The sequence below is a fragment of the Panulirus ornatus genome, chromosome 4, assembly GCF_036320965.1.
Source record: "Panulirus ornatus isolate Po-2019 chromosome 4, ASM3632096v1, whole genome shotgun sequence".
Taxonomy (NCBI): Eukaryota; Metazoa; Arthropoda; class Malacostraca; order Decapoda; family Palinuridae; genus Panulirus; species Panulirus ornatus.
Genome location: NC_092227.1, coordinates 54,246,173 through 54,264,909, shown reverse-complemented (window position 1 = coordinate 54,264,909; position 18,737 = coordinate 54,246,173). Strand labels below are relative to the sequence as shown.

The window sequence follows — 18,737 nt, the reverse complement described above, 5'->3', positions numbered from 1 at the left end:
ACAGTGGTGTTTTTTGGCATCAAAGTGGTAAAATGAAGTTGTTGAGATAAAATAGCAAAGTGATTCAGGGTGCTTTTCTAAGACCAAAATTGACATTTTTTCCCATCCAGGCAGTGGAATGAAGAAGTTCAGATAAAATACCAGAGAGATTCAGGGTGGGTTTCTGACAATATAATCGACACAGGTACGGACCTGTGGTGTTTTTGGCATCAAAGCGGTAAAATGAATTTGTTGAGATAAAATACCAAAATGATTCCGGGCACTTTTCTGAGACTAAAATGGATCCAGGTACGGACCTGTGGTGTTTTTAAGCAAAAAGGCAGTGAAATGAAGGATTTCAGATATTACACTAGAGTTATTAAGGGTCCTTTTCTCACACTAAAACCGACACAGGTACGGACCTGTGGTGTTTTTTGGCATCATAGCGGTAAAATGAAGTTGTTGAGATAAAATACAAGTAATTCAGGGTGATTTTCCAAGCCGATAATTTACACAGGTACGGACCTTTGCTGCTTTTTGGCATTCAGGCGGTAAAAAAAAAATGCTTAGATAAAATATCAGAATCATTTAGTGTGCTTTTACAAGACTAAAATCGACACAGGTACGGTCCTGTGGAGTTTTTTGGCATCAAAGCGGTAAAATGAAGTTGTTGAGATAAAATACCAAAATGATTCAGGGCGCTTTTCTGAGACTAAAATTGATACAGGTACGGACCTGTGGTGTTTTTTGGCATGAAAGCGGTAAAATGAAGTTGTTGAGATAAAATACCAAAATGATTCAGGATGGGTTTCTGACACTAAAATCGACACAGGTACGGACCTGTGGTGTTTTTTGGCACCAAAGCGGTAAAATGAAGTTGTTGAGATAAAATACCAAAATGATTCAGGGCACTTTTCTCAGACTAAAATCGATACAGGTACGGACCTGTGGTGTTTTTTGCCAAACAGGCAGTGAAATGAAGGATATCAGATATTACACTAGAGTTATTAAGGGTCCTTTTCTCACACTAAAACTGACACAGGTACGGACCTGTGGTGTTTTTTGGCATCATAGCGGTAAAATGAAGTTGTTGAGATAAAATAACAAAATGATTCAGGGCGCTTTTCTGAGACTAAAAACGATACAGGTACGGACCTGTGGTGTTTTTTGCCACACAGGCAGTGAAATGAAGGATTTCAGATATTACACTAGAGTTATTAAGAGTCCTTTTCTCACACTAAAACCGACACAGGTACGAACCTGTGGTGTTTTTTGGCATCCAGGAAGTCAAATAATGTTGTTGACATAAAACATCAGATTGATTTAGGGTGCTTTTCGAAGACTAAAATACACAAAGGTACAGACCTGTGGTGTTTTTTGGCATGAAAGTGGTAAAATGAAGTTGTTGAGATGAAATACCAAAGTGATTCAGGGTGCTTTTCTAAGACTAAAATTGACACAGGTACGGACCTGTGGTGTTTTTTGCCAAACAGGCAGTGAAATGAAGGATTTCAGATATTACACTAGAGTTATTAAGGTCCTTTTCTCACACTAAAACTGACACAGGTACGGACATGTGGTTTTTTTTGGCATCATAGCGGTAAAATGAAGTTGTTAAGATAAAATGCCAAAATGATTCAGGGCGTTTTTCTGAGACTAAAATCGATACAGGTACGGCCCTGTGGTGTTTTTTGGCATCAAAGCGGTAAAATGAAGTTGTTGAGATAAAATACCAAAATGATTCAGGGCGCTTTTCTGAGACTAAAATCGATATAGGTACGGACCTGTGGTGTTTTTTGCCACACAGGCAGTGAAATGAAGGATTTCAGATATTACACTAGAGTTATTAAGGGTCCTTTTCTCACACAAAAACTGACACAGGTACGGACCTGTGGTGTTTTTTGGCATCCAGGCAGTCAAATAATGTTGTTGACACAAAATATCAGATTGATTAAGGGTGCTTTTCTAAGACTAAAATACACACAGGTACAGACCTGTGGTGTTTTTTGGCATCAAAGTGGTAAAATGAAGTTGTTGAGATAAAATACCAAAGTGATTCAGGGTGCTTTTCTAACACTAAAATTGACACAGGTACGGACCTTTGGTGTTTTTTCCCATCCAGGCAGTGAAATGAAGAAGTTCAGATAAAATACCAGAGAGATTCAGGGTGGGTTTCTGACACTAAAATCGACACAGGTATGGACCTGTGGTGTTTTTTGGCATCAAAGCGGTAAAATGAAGTTGTTGAGATAAAATACCAAAATGATTCAGGGCACTTTTCTGAGACTAAAATCGATACAGGTACGGACCTGTGGTGTTTTTTGCCAAACAGGCATTGAAATGAAGGATTTCAGATATTACACTAGAGTTATTAAGGGTCCTTTTCTCACACTAAAACTGACACAGGTACGGACCTGTGGTGTTTTTTGGCATCATAGCGATAAAATGAAGTTGATATAAAATACCAAAATGATTCGGGGCGCTTTTCTGAGACTAAAATCGATACAGGTACGGACCTGTGGTGTTTTTTGCCACACAGGCAGTGAAATGAAGGATTTCAGATATTACATTAGAGTTATTAAGGGTCCTTTTCTCACACTAAAACCGCACAGGTACGGACCTGTGGTGTTTTTTGGCATCCAGGTGGTGAAATAATGTTGTTGACATAAAATATCAGATTGATTTTGGGTGCTTTTCTGAGGCTAAAATACACACAGGTGTGGAACAGTGGTGTTTTTTGGCATCAAAGTGGTAAAATGAAGTTGTTGAGATAAAATACCAAAGTGATTCAGGGTGCTTTTCTAAGACTAAAATTGACATTTTTTCCCATTCAGGCAGTGGAATGAAGAAGTTCAGATAAAATACCAGAGAGATTCAGGGTGGGTTTCTGACACTAAAATCGACACAGGTACGGACCTGTGGTGTTTTTTGGCATCAAAACGGTAAAATGAATTTGTTGAGATAAAATACCAAAATGATTCAGGGCACTTTTCTGAGACTGAAATCAATATACGTACGGACCTGTGTTGTTTTTTGCCAAACAGGCAGTGGAATGAAGGATATCAGATATTACACTAGAGTTATTAAGGGTCCTTTTCTCACAATAAAACTGACACAGGTACAGACCTGTGGTGTTTTTTGGCATCCTGGCGGTCAAAGGAAGTTGTTGACATAAAATATCAGATTGATTTAGGGTGCTTTTCTGAGACTAAAATTGACACGGGTACGGACCTGTGTTGTTTTTAGGCACCAAAGAAGTAAAATGAAGTTGTTGAGATAAAATAGAAAAGTGATTCAGGGTGCTTTTCTAAGCCTAAAATTGACAGGTACGGACCTTTGGTGTTTTTTGGCATTCAGGTGGTAAAACAAAAATGCTTGGATAAAATATCAGACTGATTTAGGGTGCTTTTCTAAGACTAAAATCGACACAGGTACGGACCTTTGGTGTTTTTTGGCATCAAAGCAGTAAAATGAAGTTGAGATAAAATACAAAAGTGATTCAGGGTGCTTTTCTAAGCCTAAAATTGACACAGGTACGGACCTTTGATGCTTTTTGGGTGTTTAATGGCATCATGTGCTGTTTTATGGCATCCAGGCAGTCAAATAAAGTAGTTGAGATAAAATACCAAAATGATTCAGGGCGCTTTTCTGAGACTAAAATCGATACAGGTATGGACCTGTGGTGTTTTTTGCCACACAGACAGTGAAATGAAGGATTTCAGATATTACACTAGAGTTATTAAGGGTCCTTTTCTCACACTAAAACCGACACAGGTACGGACCTGTGGTGTTTTTTGGCATCAAAGCGGTAAAATGAAGTTGTTGAGATAAAATACAAAAGTGATTCAGGGTGCTTTTCTAAGCCTAAAATTGACACAGGTACGGACCTTTGGTGTTTTTTGGCCTTCAGTTGGTAAACCAAAAATGCTTGGATAAAATATCAGATTGATTTAGGGTGCTTTTCTAAGACTAAAATCGACACAGGTACAGACCTGTGGTGTTTTTTGGCATCAAAGCGGTAAAATGAAGTTGTTGAGATAAAATACATAAGTGATTCAGGGTGCTTTTCTAAGCCTGAAATTGACACAGGTATGGACCTTTGGTGTTTTTTGGCATTCAGGTGGTAAAACAAAAATGCTTGGATAAAATATCAGATTGATTTAGGGTGCTTTTCTAAGACTAAAATCGACACAGGTACAGACCTGTGCTGTTTTATGCCATCCAGGCAGTCAAATAAAGTAGTTGAAATAAAATACCAAAATGATTCAGGGCACTTTTCTGAGACTAAAATCGACACAGGTATGGACCTGTGGTGTTTTTTGCCACACAGGCAGTGAAATGAAGGATTTAAGATATTACACTAGAGTTATTAAGGGTCCTTTTCTCACACTAAAACCGACACAGGTACGGACCTGTGGTGCTTTTTGGCATCCTGGCGGTCAAATAATGTTGTTGACATAAAATATCAGATTGATTTAGGGTGCTTTTCTAAGACTAAAATACACACAGGTACGGACCTGTGGTGTTTTTTGGCATCACAGTGGTAAAATGAAGTTGTTGAGATAAAATACCAAAGTGATTCAGGGTGCTTTTCTAAGACTACAATTGACACAGGTACGGACCTTTCGTGTTTTTTCCCATCCAGGAAGTGAAATGAAGAAGTTCAGATAAAATACCAGAGAGATTCAGGGTGGGTTTCTGACACTAAAATCGACACAGGTATAGACCTGTTGTGTTTTTTGGCATCAAAGCGGTAAAATGAAGTTGCTGAAATAAAATACAAAAGTGATTCAGGGTGCTTTTCTAAGCCTAAAATTGACACAGGTACAGATGTTTGGTGTTTTATGGCATTCAGGTGGTAAAATAAAAATGCTTGGATAAAATATCAGATTGATTTAGGGTGCTTCTCTAAGACTAAAATCGACACAGGTACGGACGGACCTGTGGATTTTTTGGCATCAAAGCGGTAAAATGATGTTGTTGAGATAAAATACAAAAGTGATTGAGGTTGCTTTTGTAAGCCTAAAATTGACACAGGTATGGACCTTTGATGCTTTTTGGCATTCAGACGGTAACACAAAAATGCTTAGATAAAATATCAGATTGATTTAGGGTGCTTTTCTAAGATTAAAATCGACACAGGTACGGAAGTTTTGTTTTTTGGCATCAAAGTGGTAAAATGAAGTTGTTGAGATAAAATACAAAAGTGATTCACGGTGCTTTTCTAAGCCTAAAATTGACACAGGTACGGACCTTTGATGCCTTTTTGTCTGTTTTATAGCATCCTGTGCTGTTTTATGGCATCCAGGCAGTCAAATAAAGTAGTTGAGATAAAATACCAAAATAATTCAGGGCGCTTTTCAGAGACTAAAATCAACATAGGTACGGGCCTGTGGTGTTTTATGCCACCCAGGCAATGAAATGAAGGATTTCATATATTACACTAGAGTTATTAAGGGACCTTTTCTCACTAAAACCGACACAGGTATGAACCTGTGGTGTTTTTTGGCATCCTGGCGGTCAAATGAAGTTGTTGACATAATATATCAGATTGATTTAGGGTGCTTTTCTAGGACTAAAATACACACAGGTACGGACGTTTGGTGTTTTTTGGCATCAAAGTGGTTAAATGAAGTTGTTGAGATAAAATACAAGTGATTCAGGGTGCTTTTCCAAGCCAAAAATTTACACAGGTACGGACCTTTGGTGCTTTTTTGCATTCAGGCGGTAAAACAAAAATGTTTAGATAAAATATCAGATTGATTTACTGTGTTTTTCTAAGACTAAAATTGACACAGGTACGTACCTGTGGTGTTTTTTGGCATCAAAGCAGTAAAATGAAGTTGTTGAGATAAAATACAAAAGTGATTCAGGGGGCTTTTCTAAGCCTTAAATTGACACAGGTACGGACCTTTGATACTTTTTGGCATTCAGGTGGTAAAAACAAAAATTACTTAGATAAAATATCAGATTGATTTAGGGTGCTTTTCTAAGACTTTAATCGACACAGGTACAGACCTGTGCTGTTTTATGGCATCCAGGGAGTCAAATAAAGTAGTTGAGATAAAATACCAAAATGATTCAGGGCGCTTTTCTGAGACTAAAATCGACACAGGTACGGACCTGTAGTGTGTTTTCCCACACAATCAGTGAAATGAAGGATTTCAGATATTACACTAGAGTTATTAAGGGTCCTTTTCTCACACTAAAACTGACACAGGTACGGACCTGTGGTGTTTTTTGGCATCAAAGCGGTAAAATGAAGTTTTTTTTTTTTTTTTTTATACTTTGTCGCTGTCTCCCGCGTTTGCGAGGTAGCGCAAGGAAACAGATGAAAGAAATGGCCCAACCCCCCCCCCATACACATGTATATACATACGTCCACACACGCAAATATACATACCTACACAGCTTTCCATGGTTTACCCCAGACGCTTCACATGTCTTGATTCAATCCACTGACAGCACGTCAACCCCGGTATACCACATTGCTCCAATTCACTCTATTCCTTGCCCTCCTTTCACCCTCCTGCAAGTTCAGGCCCCAATCACACAAAATCTTTTTCACTCCATCTTTCCACCTCCAATTTGGTCTCCCTCTTCTCCTCGTTCCCTCCACCTCCGACATATATATCCTCTTGGTCAACCTTTCCTCACTCATTCTCTCCATGTGCCCAAACCATTTCAAAACACCCTCTTCTGCTCTCTCAACCACGCTCTTTTTATTTCCACACATCTCTCTCACCCTTACGTTACTTACTCGATCAAACCACCTCACACCACACATTGTCCTCAGACATCTCATTTCCAGCACATCCATCCTCCTGCGCACAACTCTATCCATAGCCCACGCCTCGCAACCATACAACATTGTTGGAACCACTATTCCTTCAAACATACCCATTTTTGCTTTCCGAGATAATGTTCTCGACTTCCACACATTCTTCAAGGCTCCCAGAATTTTCGCCCCCTCCCCCACCCTATGGTCCAATTATGCTTTCATGGTTCCATCCGCTGCCAGATCCACTCCCAGATATCTAAAACACTTCACTTCCTCCAGTTTTTCTCCATTCAAACTCACCTCCCAATTTACTTGACCCTCAACCCTACTGTACCTAATAACCTTGCTCTTATTCACATTTACTCTTAACTTTCTTCTTCCACACACTTTACCAAACTCAGTCACCAGCTTCTGCAGTTTCTCACATGAATCAGCCACCAGCGCTGTATCATCAGCGAACAACAACTGACTCACTTCCCAAGCTCTCTCATCCCCAACAGACTTCATACTTGCCCCTCTTTCCAAAACTCTTGCATTCACCTCCCTAACAACCCCATCCATAAACAAATTAAACAACCATGGAGACATCACACACCCCTGCCGCAAACCTACATTCACTGAGAACCAATCACTTTCCTCTCTTCCTACACGTACACATGCCTTACATCCTCGATAAAAACTTTTCACTGCTTCTAACAACTTTCCTCCCACACCATATATTCTTAATACCTTCCACAGAGCATCTCTATCAACTCTATCATATGCCTTCTCCAGATCCATAAATGCTACATACAAATCCATTTGCTTTTCTAAGTATTTCTCACATACATTCTTCAAAGCAAACACCTGATCCACACATCCTCTACCACTTCTGAAACCACACTGCTCTTCCCCAATCTGATGCTCTGCACATGCCTTCACCCTCTCAATCAATACCCTCCCATACAATTTACCAGGAATACTCAACAAACTTATACCTCTGTAATTTGAGCACTCACTCTTATCCCCTTTTCCTTTGTACAATGGCACTATGCACGCATGCCTCCAATCCTCAGGCACCTCACCATGAGTCATACATACATTAAATAACCTTACCAACCAGTCAACAATACAGTCACCCCCTTTTTCAATAAATTCCACTGCAATACCATCCAAACATGCTGCCTTGCCGGCTTTCATCTTCCGCAAAGCTTTCACTACCTCTTCTCTGTTTACCAAATCGTTTTCCCTAACCCTCTCACTTTGCACACCACCTCGACCAAAACACCCTATATCTGCCACTCTATCATCAGACACATTCAACAAACCTTCAAAATACTCACTCCATCTCCTTCTCACATCACCACTACTTGTTATCACCTCCCCATTTGCGCCCTTCACTAAAGTTCCCATTTGCTCCCTTGTCTTACGCACTTTATTTACCTCCTTCCAGAACATCTTTTTATTCTCCCTAAAATTTAATGACACTCTCTCACCCCAACTCTCATTTGCCCTTTTTTTCACCTCTTGCACCTTTCTCTTGACCTCCTGTCTCTTTCTTTTATACATCTCCCACTCAATTGCATTTTTTCCCTGCAAAAATTGTCCAAATGCCTCTCTCTTCTCTTTCACTAATACTCTTACTTCTTCATCCCACCACTCACTACCCTTTCTAATCAACCCACCTCCCACTCTTCTCATGCCACAAGCATCTTTTGCACAATCCATCACTGACTCCCTAAATACATCCCATTCCTCCCCCACTCCCCTTACTTCCATTGTTCTCACCTTTTTCCATTCTGTACACAGTCTCTCCTGGTACTTCCTCACACAGGTCTCCTTCCCAAGCTCACTTACTCTCACCACCTTCTTCACCCCAACATTCACTCTTCTTTTCTGAAAACCCATGAAGTTGTTGAGATAAAATACAAAAGTGATTGAGGATGCTTTTCTAAGCCTAAAATTGACACAGGTACGGACCTTTGATGCTTTTTGGCATTCAGGCGGTAAAACAAAAATGCTTAGATAAAATATCAGAGTGATTTAGGGTGCTTTTCTAAGACTAAAATAGCCACAGGTACGGACCTGTGCTGTTTTATGGCATCCAGGCAGTCAAATAAAGTAGCTGAGATAAAATACCAAAATGATTCAGGGCTCTTTTCTGACACTAAAATCAACACAGGTACGGACCTGTGGTGTTGTTTGCCACACAGGCAGTGAAATGAAGGATTTAAGATATTACACTAGAGTTATTAAGGGTCCTTTTCTCACACTAAAAGCGACACAGGTATGGACCTGTGGTGTTTTTTGGCATCCTGGCGGTCAAATGAAGTTGTTGACATAAAATATCAGCTTGATTTAGGGTGCTTTTCTAAGACTAAAATACACACAGGTACGGACCTGTGGTGTTTTTTGGCATCAAAGCGGTAAAATGAAGTTGTTGAGATAAAATACAAAAGTGATTCAGGGTGCTTTTCTAAGCCTGAAATTGACACAGGTACGGACCTTTGGTGTTTTTTGGCATTCAGGTGGTAAAACAAAAATGCTTAGATAAAATATCTTATTGATTTAGGGTGCTTTTCTAAGACTAAAATTGACACAGGTACGGACCTGTGCTGTTTTATGCCATCCAGGCAGTCAAATAAAGTAGTTGAGATAAAATACCAAAATGATTCAGGGCACTTTTCTGAGACTAAAATCGACACAGGTATGGACCTGTGGTGTTTTTTGCCACACAGGCAGTGAAATGAAGGATTTAAGATATTACACTAGAGTTATTAAGGGTCCTTTTCTCACACTAAAACTGACACAGGTACAGACCTGTGGTGCTTTTTCGCATCCTGGAGGTCAAATGAAGTTGTTGACATAAAATATCAGATTGATTTAGGGTGGTTTTCTAAGACTAAAATAAACATAGATACGGAACTGTGGTGTTTTTTGGCATCAAAGCGGTAAAATGAAGTTGTTGAGATAAAATACAAAAGTGATTCAGGATGCTTTTCTAAGCCTAAAATTGACACAGGTACGGACCTTTGATGCTTTTTGGCATTCAGGCGGTAAAACAATTTTTTTTTTTTTTTCTTTGTTTTGTCGCTGTCTCCCGCGTTTGCAAGGTAGCGCAAGGAAACAGACGAAAGAAATGGCCCAACCCACCCCCATACACATGTATATACATACGTCCACACACACAAATATACATACCTACACAGCTTTCCATGGTTTACCCCAGACGCTTCACATGCCCTGATTCAATCCACTGACAGCACGTCAACCCTAGTATACCACATCGCTCCAACTCACTCTATTCCTTGCCCTCCTTTCACCCTCCTGCATGTTCAGGCCCCGATCAAACAAAATCTTTTTCACTCCATCTTTCCACCTCCAATTTGGTCTCCCTCTTCTCCTCGTTCCCTCCACCTCCGACACATATATCCTCTTGGTCAATCTTTCCTCACTCATTCTCTCCATGTGACCAAACCATTTCAAAACACCCTCCTCTGCTCTCTCAACCACGCTCTTTTTTTTCCACACATCTCTCTTACCCTTACGTTACTTACTCGATCAAACCACCTCACACCACACATTGTCCTCAAACATCTCATTTCCAGCACATCCATCCTCCTGCGCACAACTCTATCCATAACCCACGCCTCGCAACCATACAACATTGTTGGAACCACTATTCCTTCAAACATATCCATTTTTGCTCTCCGAGATAATGTTCTCGACTTCCACACATTCTTCAAGGCTCCCAGAATTTTCGCCCCCTCCCCCACCCTATGATCCACTTCCCCTTCCATGGTTCCATCCGCTGCCAGATCCACTCCCAGATATCTAAAACACTTCACTTCCTCCAGTTTTTCTCCATTCAAACTCACCTCCCAATTGACTTGACCCTCAACCCTACTGTACCTAATAACCTTGCTCTTATTCACATTTACTCTTAACTTTCTTCTTTCACACATTTTACCAAACTCAGTCACCAGCTTCTGTAGTTTCTCACATGAATCAGCCACCAGCGCTGTATCATCAGCAAACAACAACTGACTCACTTCCCAAGCTCTCTAATCCCCAACAGACTTCATACTTGCCCCTTTCCAAAACTCTTGCATTCACCTCCCTAACAACCCCATCCATAAACAAATTAAACAACCATGGAGACATCACACACCCCTGCCGCAAACCTACATTCACTGAGAACCAATCACTTTCCTCTCTTCCTACACGTACACATGCCTTACATCCTCGATAAAAACTTTTCACTGCTTCTAACAACTTGCCTCCCACACCATATATTCTTAATACCTTCCACAGAGCATCTCTATCAACTCTATCATATGCCTTCTCCAGATCCATAAATGCTACATACAAATCCATTTGCTTTTCTAAGTATTTCTCACATACATTCTTCAAAGCAAACACCTGATCCACACATCCTCTACCACTTCTGAAACCACACTGCTCTTCCCCAATCTGCTTAGATAAAATATCAGATTGATTTAGGGTGCTTTTCTAAGACTAAAATCGACACAGGTACGGACCTGTGCTGTTTTATGGCATCCAGGCAGTCAAATAAAGTAGTTGAGATAAAATACCAAAATGATTCAGGACACTTTTCTGAGACTAAAATCGACACAGGTACGGACCTGTGGTGTTTTTTGCCACACAGGCAGTGAAATGAAGGATTTAGGATATTGCACTAGAGTTATTAAGGGTCCTTTTCTCACACTAAAACCGACACAGGTACAGACCTGTGGTGTTTTTTGGCATCCTGGCGGTCAAATGAAGTTGTTGACATAAAATATCAGATTGATTGAGGGTGCTTTTCTAAGACTAAAATACACACAGGTAGGGACCTGTGGTGTTTTTTGGCATCAAAGTGGTAAAATGAAGTTGTTGAGATAAAATACCAAAGTGATTCAGGGTGGGTTTCTGACACTAAAATCGACACAGGTACAGACCTGTTGTGTTTTTTGGCATCAAAGCGGTAAAATGAAGTTGCTGAAATAAAATACAAAAGTGATTCAGGGTGCTTTTCTAAGCCTAAAATTGACACAGGTACGGATCTTTGGTGTTTTATGGCATTCAGGTGGTAAAATAAAAATGCTTGGATAAAATATCAGATTGATTTAGAATGCTTCTCTAAGACTAAAATCGACACCGGTACGGACGGACCTGTGGTGTTTTTTTGGCATCAAAGTGGTAAAATGATGTTGTTGAGATAAAATACAAAAGTGATTGAGGTTGCTTTTGTAAGCCTAAAATTGACACAGGTATGGACCTTTGATGCTTTTTGGCATTGAGACGGTAACACAAAAATGCTTAAATAAAATATCAGATTGATTTAGGGTGCTTTTCTAAGACTAAAATCGACACAGGTACGGAACTTTTGTGTTTTTTGGCATCAAAGTGGTAAAATGAAGTTGTTGAGATAAAATACAAAAGTGATTCATGGTGCTTTTCTAAGCCTAAAATTGACACAGGTACGGACCTTTGATGCATTTTGGCTGTTTTATAGCATCTTGTGCTGTTTTATGGCATCCAGGCAGTCAAATAAAGTAGTTGAGATCAAATACCAAAATAATTCAGGGCGCTTTTCAGAGACTAAAATCAACATAGGTACGGGCCTGTGGTGTTTTATGCCACCCAGGCAATGAAATGAAGGATTTCATATATTACACTAGAGTTATTAAGGGACCTTTTCTCACTAAAACCGACACAGGTATGGACCTGTGGTGTTTTTTGGCATCCTGGCGGTCAAATGAAGTTGTTGACATAATATATCAGATTGATTTAGGGTGCTTTTCTAAGACTAAAATACACACAGGTACGGACGTTTGGTGTTTTTTGGCATCAAAGTGGTAAAATGAAGTTGTTGAGATAAAATACAAGTGATTCAGGGTGCTTTTCCAAGCCGAAAATTTACACAGGTACGGACCTTTGGTGCTTTTTTGCATTCAGGCGGTAAAACAAAAATGTTTAGAGAAAATATCAGATTGATTTACTGTGCTTTTCTAAGACTAAAATTGACACAGGTACGTACCTGTGGTGTTTTTTGGCATCAAAGCAGTAAAATGAAGTTGTTGAGATAAAATACAAAAGTGATTCAGGGGGCTTTTCTAAGCCTTAAATTGACACAGGTACGGACCTTTGATGCTTTTTGGCATTCAGGCGGTAAAACAAAAATGCTTAGATAAAATATCAGATTGATTTAGGGTGCTTTTCTAAGACTAAAATCGACACAGGTACGGACCTGTGCTGTTTTATGGCATCCAGGCAGTCAAATAAAGTAGTTGAGATAAAATACCAAAATGATTCAGGGCGCTTTTCTGAGACTAAAATCGACACAGGTACGGACCTGTAGTGTTTTTTGCCACACAAACAGTGAAATGAAAGATTTCAGATATTACACTAGAGTTATTAAGGGTCCTTTTCTCACACTAAAACTGACACAGGTACGGACCTGTGGTGTTTTTTGGCATCAAAGCGGTAAAATGAAGTTGTTGAGATAAAATACAAAAGTGATTCAGGGTGCTTTTCTAAGCCTATAATTGACACAGGTACGGACCTTTGATGCTTTTTGGCATTCAGGCGGTAAAACAAAAATGCTTAGATAAATTATCAGATTGATTTAGGGTGCTTTTCTAAGACTAAAATACACACAGCTACGGACCTGTGCTGTTTTATGGCATCCAGGCAGTCAAATAAAGTAGTTGAGATAAAATACCAAAATGATTCAGGGCGCTTTTCTGAGCCTAAAATCAACACAGGTATGGACCTGTGGTGTTTTTTGCCACCTAGGGAGTCAGATGAAGGAAATCAGATATAACACTAGTGATTAAGGGTCCTTTTCTCACACTAAAATTGACATAGGCACGAACGTGTGGTATTTTATGCCATCAAGACGCTAAAATGAAGCTGTTGAGATAAAGTACATGAGTGACTGATGGTGCTTTTCTGAGCCTAAAATCAACACCTGTGGTGTTAATTGGCATCCAGGTAGTCAAAAGAAGTTGTGACATATAATACCAGTTTGACTCAGGGTGATTTTCTTACCCTAAAATCCACACAGGTACGGACCTGTGGTGTTTTTGCCATCCAGTTGTTGTTGAGAAATAATACCAGATTAATTCAGGGGGCTTTACTGAGACTAAAATCAACACAGGTAAGGACCTGTGGCGTTTTAAAGCATTAAGGCGGTAAAATGAAGTTCTTGAGATAAAATACCAGAGTGATTAAGGGTGCTTTTCTGAACCTAAAATCCACACAGGTACGGACCTGTGGTGTTTTTTGCCATCCAGGTTTTCAAATGAAGTACTTGAAATACAAAATCAGAGTGATTCAGGGTACTTTTCTCAGACTAAAATCAACACAGGTACGGACCTGTGCTGTTTTTTGACATCCACGCAGTCAAATGAAGTCGTTGAGATAAAATACCAGATTGATTTACGGTGATTTTCTAAGACTAAAATACACACAGCTACGGACCTGTGGTGTTTTATGGCATCCAGGCAGTCAAACGAAGTTCCTGTGATAAAAATCAGATTGATTTCAGGTGCTTTTCTAAGCCTATAATCAACACAGGTACGGACCTGTGGTGTTTTTTCCCATTCACGCAGTGAAATGAAGTAGCTCAGATAAAATACAAGAGAGATTCAGGGTAATTTTTTTACGCTAAAATCGACATAGGTACAGACCTGTGGTGTTTTATGGCATCAAGGCAGTAAAATAAAATTGTTCACATAAAGTACCAAAGTGATTCAGGATGCTTTTCTAAGCCTTAAATTGACACAGACCTGTGAAGCTTTTTGGCATTCAGGCGGTCAAACAAAGATGCCGAGATACAATATCAGATTGATTTAGGGCGCTTCTCTAAGACTAAAATCAACACATGTACAGACATATGGTGTTTTATGGAAACCAGGCAATCAAATAAAGTAGTTGAGACAAAATACCAGAGAGATTCTGGGTGGTTTTCTGACACTAAAATAAACACAGGTACGGATCTATGGTGCTTTTTGGCATCCAGGAATTCAAACAAAAATGCTGAAATCATTTCCTTTTTTCCTAAAGCATCTAAAATCTATTGCATATTTTTGTATGAAATCTTGACCAAACCTCCTTACTTTCATTTTAAGTTGAAATTACAGTTAAGCAAAATCTCAGAGCCACAAACCTCCAAGTACTGGTCGCACAACTGCTGATGCTGGAGTTTTTGTATCCTCTTTTGACTGTGGACGGAAGAAAGCTTGCTCATTAGGCACAACTTTAGTGTTAAACCGCAGGCTGAGTTCAACAAGCTGGGCATGTCTGGAATATACTTTTGCAGCCAACTCTTTCAAGGTGTCATGCTCACGCTGCAGGACCTCGGCTATGTCTAAAAGAAACAGAAAGTCAATGATAAAGTCTTGTAAAACTTTTCTTAAATCTAAAAATAGACTATCCTAAATCAAAAAAGGTGCCCTAAAGTTTGTGAGATCATTCCAGTAACATCAATAATCTACATTTTGAAAAAGTAACAACAGATGAACAGGGTCAATGTTTTGCCAGATATATTGAAGAATTTGGGCATAAGTGAGATTTTATCATAAAAGCAAATGAAGAGTGGTTTACAGCTCTTAAGGAGCACTTCAATATTCAGTCTGCTCGGTATGGTGATGTACTAGTACAAGGGTGCATTCAAAGCAAATTTTTGGAGCATTATCACATTAATGTTCAGAGGCATGGTCTTTCAACTTACATTAATCTTAAGTACATTCGAGATACTACAGCTGTTACTCATGAGTTACGTTTTCAGCGAACAATCATCAATAAACTAAAAATAATGGAAAATTTTCATGAGGAAAATCTTTTTTTTAAAGCACACCTATGTTTCAACAGCCATTCATAGTGGACAAAAACAGATAACAGTTATGCTGTTTCTTGTGGGGCAGGGTGGCGCTGGGAATGGATTGAAGGCAAGAAAGTATGAATATGTACAAGTGCATATATGTATATGTCTGTGTATGCATATGTATATGTCTGTATATGTGTATATGATATGTGTATGTATACATATATGTATGTGCATGGGCATTTGTGTGTATATGTGTGTATATGGGTGGATGGGTCGTTCTTCTGACGCCACCTCAGTGAACAGGAAAAGGCAATCAAGTACAATAAATACACATAAATAATAAATATATGAAAAACAAAAATCTTATCTGTCAAGGAGCATTAGGTTACACTTCCTAGATTCTCTGCATTTGTTATGAGATACATATACATTTTTTATTTTTTTTTTATTTTGCTTTGTCCCTGTCTCCCGAGTTAGCGAGGTAGCGCAAGGAACAGACGAAAGAATGGCCCAACCCACCCACATACACATGTATATACATACACTTCCACACACGCAAATATACATACCTATACATCTCAATGTATACATATATATACACACAGACATACACATATATACACATGTACATAATTCATGCCTTACATCCTCGATAAAAACTTTTCACTGCTTCTAACAACTTGCCTCCCACACCATATATTCTTAGTACCTTCCACAGAGCATCTCTATCAACTCTATCATATGCCTTCTCCAGATCCATAAATGTTACATACAAATCCATTTGCTTTTCTAAGTATTTCTCACATACATTCTTCAAAGGCTCAGACTGGGGTGTCTAAATGTGTGTGGATATAACCAAGATGTGAAAAAAGGAGAGATAGATAGTATGTTTGAGGAAAGGAACCTGGATGTTTTGGCTCTGAGTGAAATGAAGCTCAAGGGTAAAGGGGAAGAGTGGTTTGGAAATGTCTTGGGAGTAAAGTCAGGGGTTAGTGAGAGGACAAGAGCAAGGGAAGGAGTAGCAATACTCCTGAAACAGGAGTTGTGGGAGTATGTGATAGAATGTAAGAAAGTAAATTCTCGATTAATATGGGTAAAACTGAAAGTTGATGGAGAGAGATGGGTGATTATTGGTGCATATGCACCTGGGCATGAGAAGAAAGATCATGAGAGGCAAGTGTTTTGGGAGCAGCTGAATGAGTGTGTTAGTGGTTTTGATGCACAAGACCCGGTTATGGTGATGGGTGATTTGAATGCAAAGGTGAGTAATGTGGCAGTTGAGGGAATAATTGGTATACATGGGGTGTTCAGTGTTGTAAATGGAAATGGTGAAGAGCTTGTAGATTTATGTGCTGAAAAAGGACTGGTGATTGGGAATACCTGGTTTAAAAAGCGAGATATACATAAGTATACGTATGTAAGTAGGAGAGATGGCCAGAGAGCGTTATTGGATTACGTGTTAATTGACAGGCGCGCGAAAGAGAGACTTTTGGATGTTAATGTGCTGAGAGGTGCAACTGGAGGGATGTCTGATCATTATCTTGTGGAGGCTAAGGTGAAGATTTGTATGGGTTTTCAGAAAAGAGGAGTGAATGTTGGGGTGAAGAGGGTGGTGAGAGTAAGTGAGCTTGGGAAGGAGACTTGTGTGAGGAAGTACCAGGAGAGACTGAGTACAGAATGGAAAAAGGTGAGAACAATGGAAGTAAGGGGAGTGGGGGAGGAATGGGATGTATTTAGGGAATCAGTGATGGATTGCGCAAAAGATGCTTGTGGCATGAGCAGAGTGGGAGGTGGGTTGATTAGAAAGGGTAGTGAGTGGTGGGATGAAGAAGTAAGATTATTAGTGAAAGAGAAGAGAGGCATTTGGACGATTTTTGCAGGGAAAAAATGCAATTGAGTGGGAGATGTATAAAAGAAAGAGACAGGAGGTCAAGAGAAAGGTGCAAGAGGTGAAAAAGAGGGCAAATGAGAGTTGGGGTGAGAGAGTATCATTAAATTTCAGGGAGAATAAAAAGATGTTCTGGAAGGAGGTAAAGTGCGTAAGACAAGGGAGCAAATGGGAACTTCATTGAAGGGTGCAAATGGGGAGGTGATAACAAGTAGTGGTGATGTGAGAAGGAGATGGAGTGAGTATTTTGAAGGTTTGTTGAATGTGTTTGATGATAGAGTGGTAGATATAGGGTGTTTTGGTCGAGGTGGTGTGCAAAGTGAGAGGGTTAGGGAAAATGATTTGGTAAACAGAGAAGAGGTAGTAAAAGCTTTGCGGAAGATGAAAGCTGGCAAGGCAGCAGGTTTGGATGGTATTGCAGTGGAATTTATTAAAAAAGGGGTGACTGGTTGGTAAGGTTATTTAATGTATGTATGACTCATGGTGAGGTGCCTGAGGATTGACGGAATGTGTGCATAGTGCCATTGTACAAAGGCAAAGGGGATAAGAGTGAGTGCTCAAATTACAGAGGTATAAGTTTGTTGAGTATTCCTGGTAAATTATATGGGAGGGTATTGATTGAGAGGGTGAAGGCATGTACAGAGCATCAGATTGGGGAAGAGCAGTGTGGTTTCAGAAGTGGTAGAGGATGTGTGGATCAGGTGTTTGCTTTGAAGAATGTATGTGAGAAATACTTAGAAAAGCAGATGGATTTGTATGTAGCATTTATGGATCTAGAGAAGGCATATGATAGAGTTGATAGAGATGCTCTGTGGAAGGTATTAAGAATATATGGTGTGGGAGGCAAGTTGTTAGAAGCAGTGAAAAGTTTTTATCGAGAATGTAAGGCATGTGTACGTGTAGGAAGAGAGGAAAGTGATTGGTTCTCAGTGAATGTAGGTTTGCGGCAGGGGTGTGTGATGTCTCCATGGTTGTTTAATTTGTTTATGGATGGGGTTGTTAGGGAGGTGAATGCAAGAGTTTTAGAAAGAGGGGCAAGTATGAAGTCTGTTGGGGATGAGAGAGCTTGGGAAGTGAGTCAGTTGCTGTTCGCTGATGATACAGCGCTGGTGGCTGATTCATGCGAGAAACTGCAGAAGCTGGTGACTGAGTTTGGTAAAGTGTGTGAAAGAAGAAAGTTAAGAGTAAATGTGAATAAGAGCAAGGTTATTAGGTACAGTAGGGTTGAGGGTCAAGTCAATTGGGAGGTAAGTTTGAATGGAGAAAAACTGGAG

At 39.7% G+C, this 18,737-nt stretch overlaps 1 protein-coding gene across 7 annotated transcripts in view; it reads right to left on the bottom strand.

Moving 5' to 3' along the window:
* The window catches only part of LOC139766293 (uncharacterized), a 540,727-nt gene that overhangs the window by 320,248 nt on the left and 201,742 nt on the right, over positions 1-18,737 (bottom strand). For all 7 annotated transcript variants that reach the window (XR_011716836.1, XR_011716837.1, XM_071694755.1 and 4 more), the window contains one exon: positions 14,916-15,116. Coding sequence is in view for 5 of the 7 variants with exons in the window: in XM_071694755.1 (XP_071550856.1) it covers positions 14,916-15,116 (201 nt within the window). In the remaining 2 variants the exon portion in view is untranslated. The remainder of the gene's footprint in view (positions 1-14,915; positions 15,117-18,737) is intronic.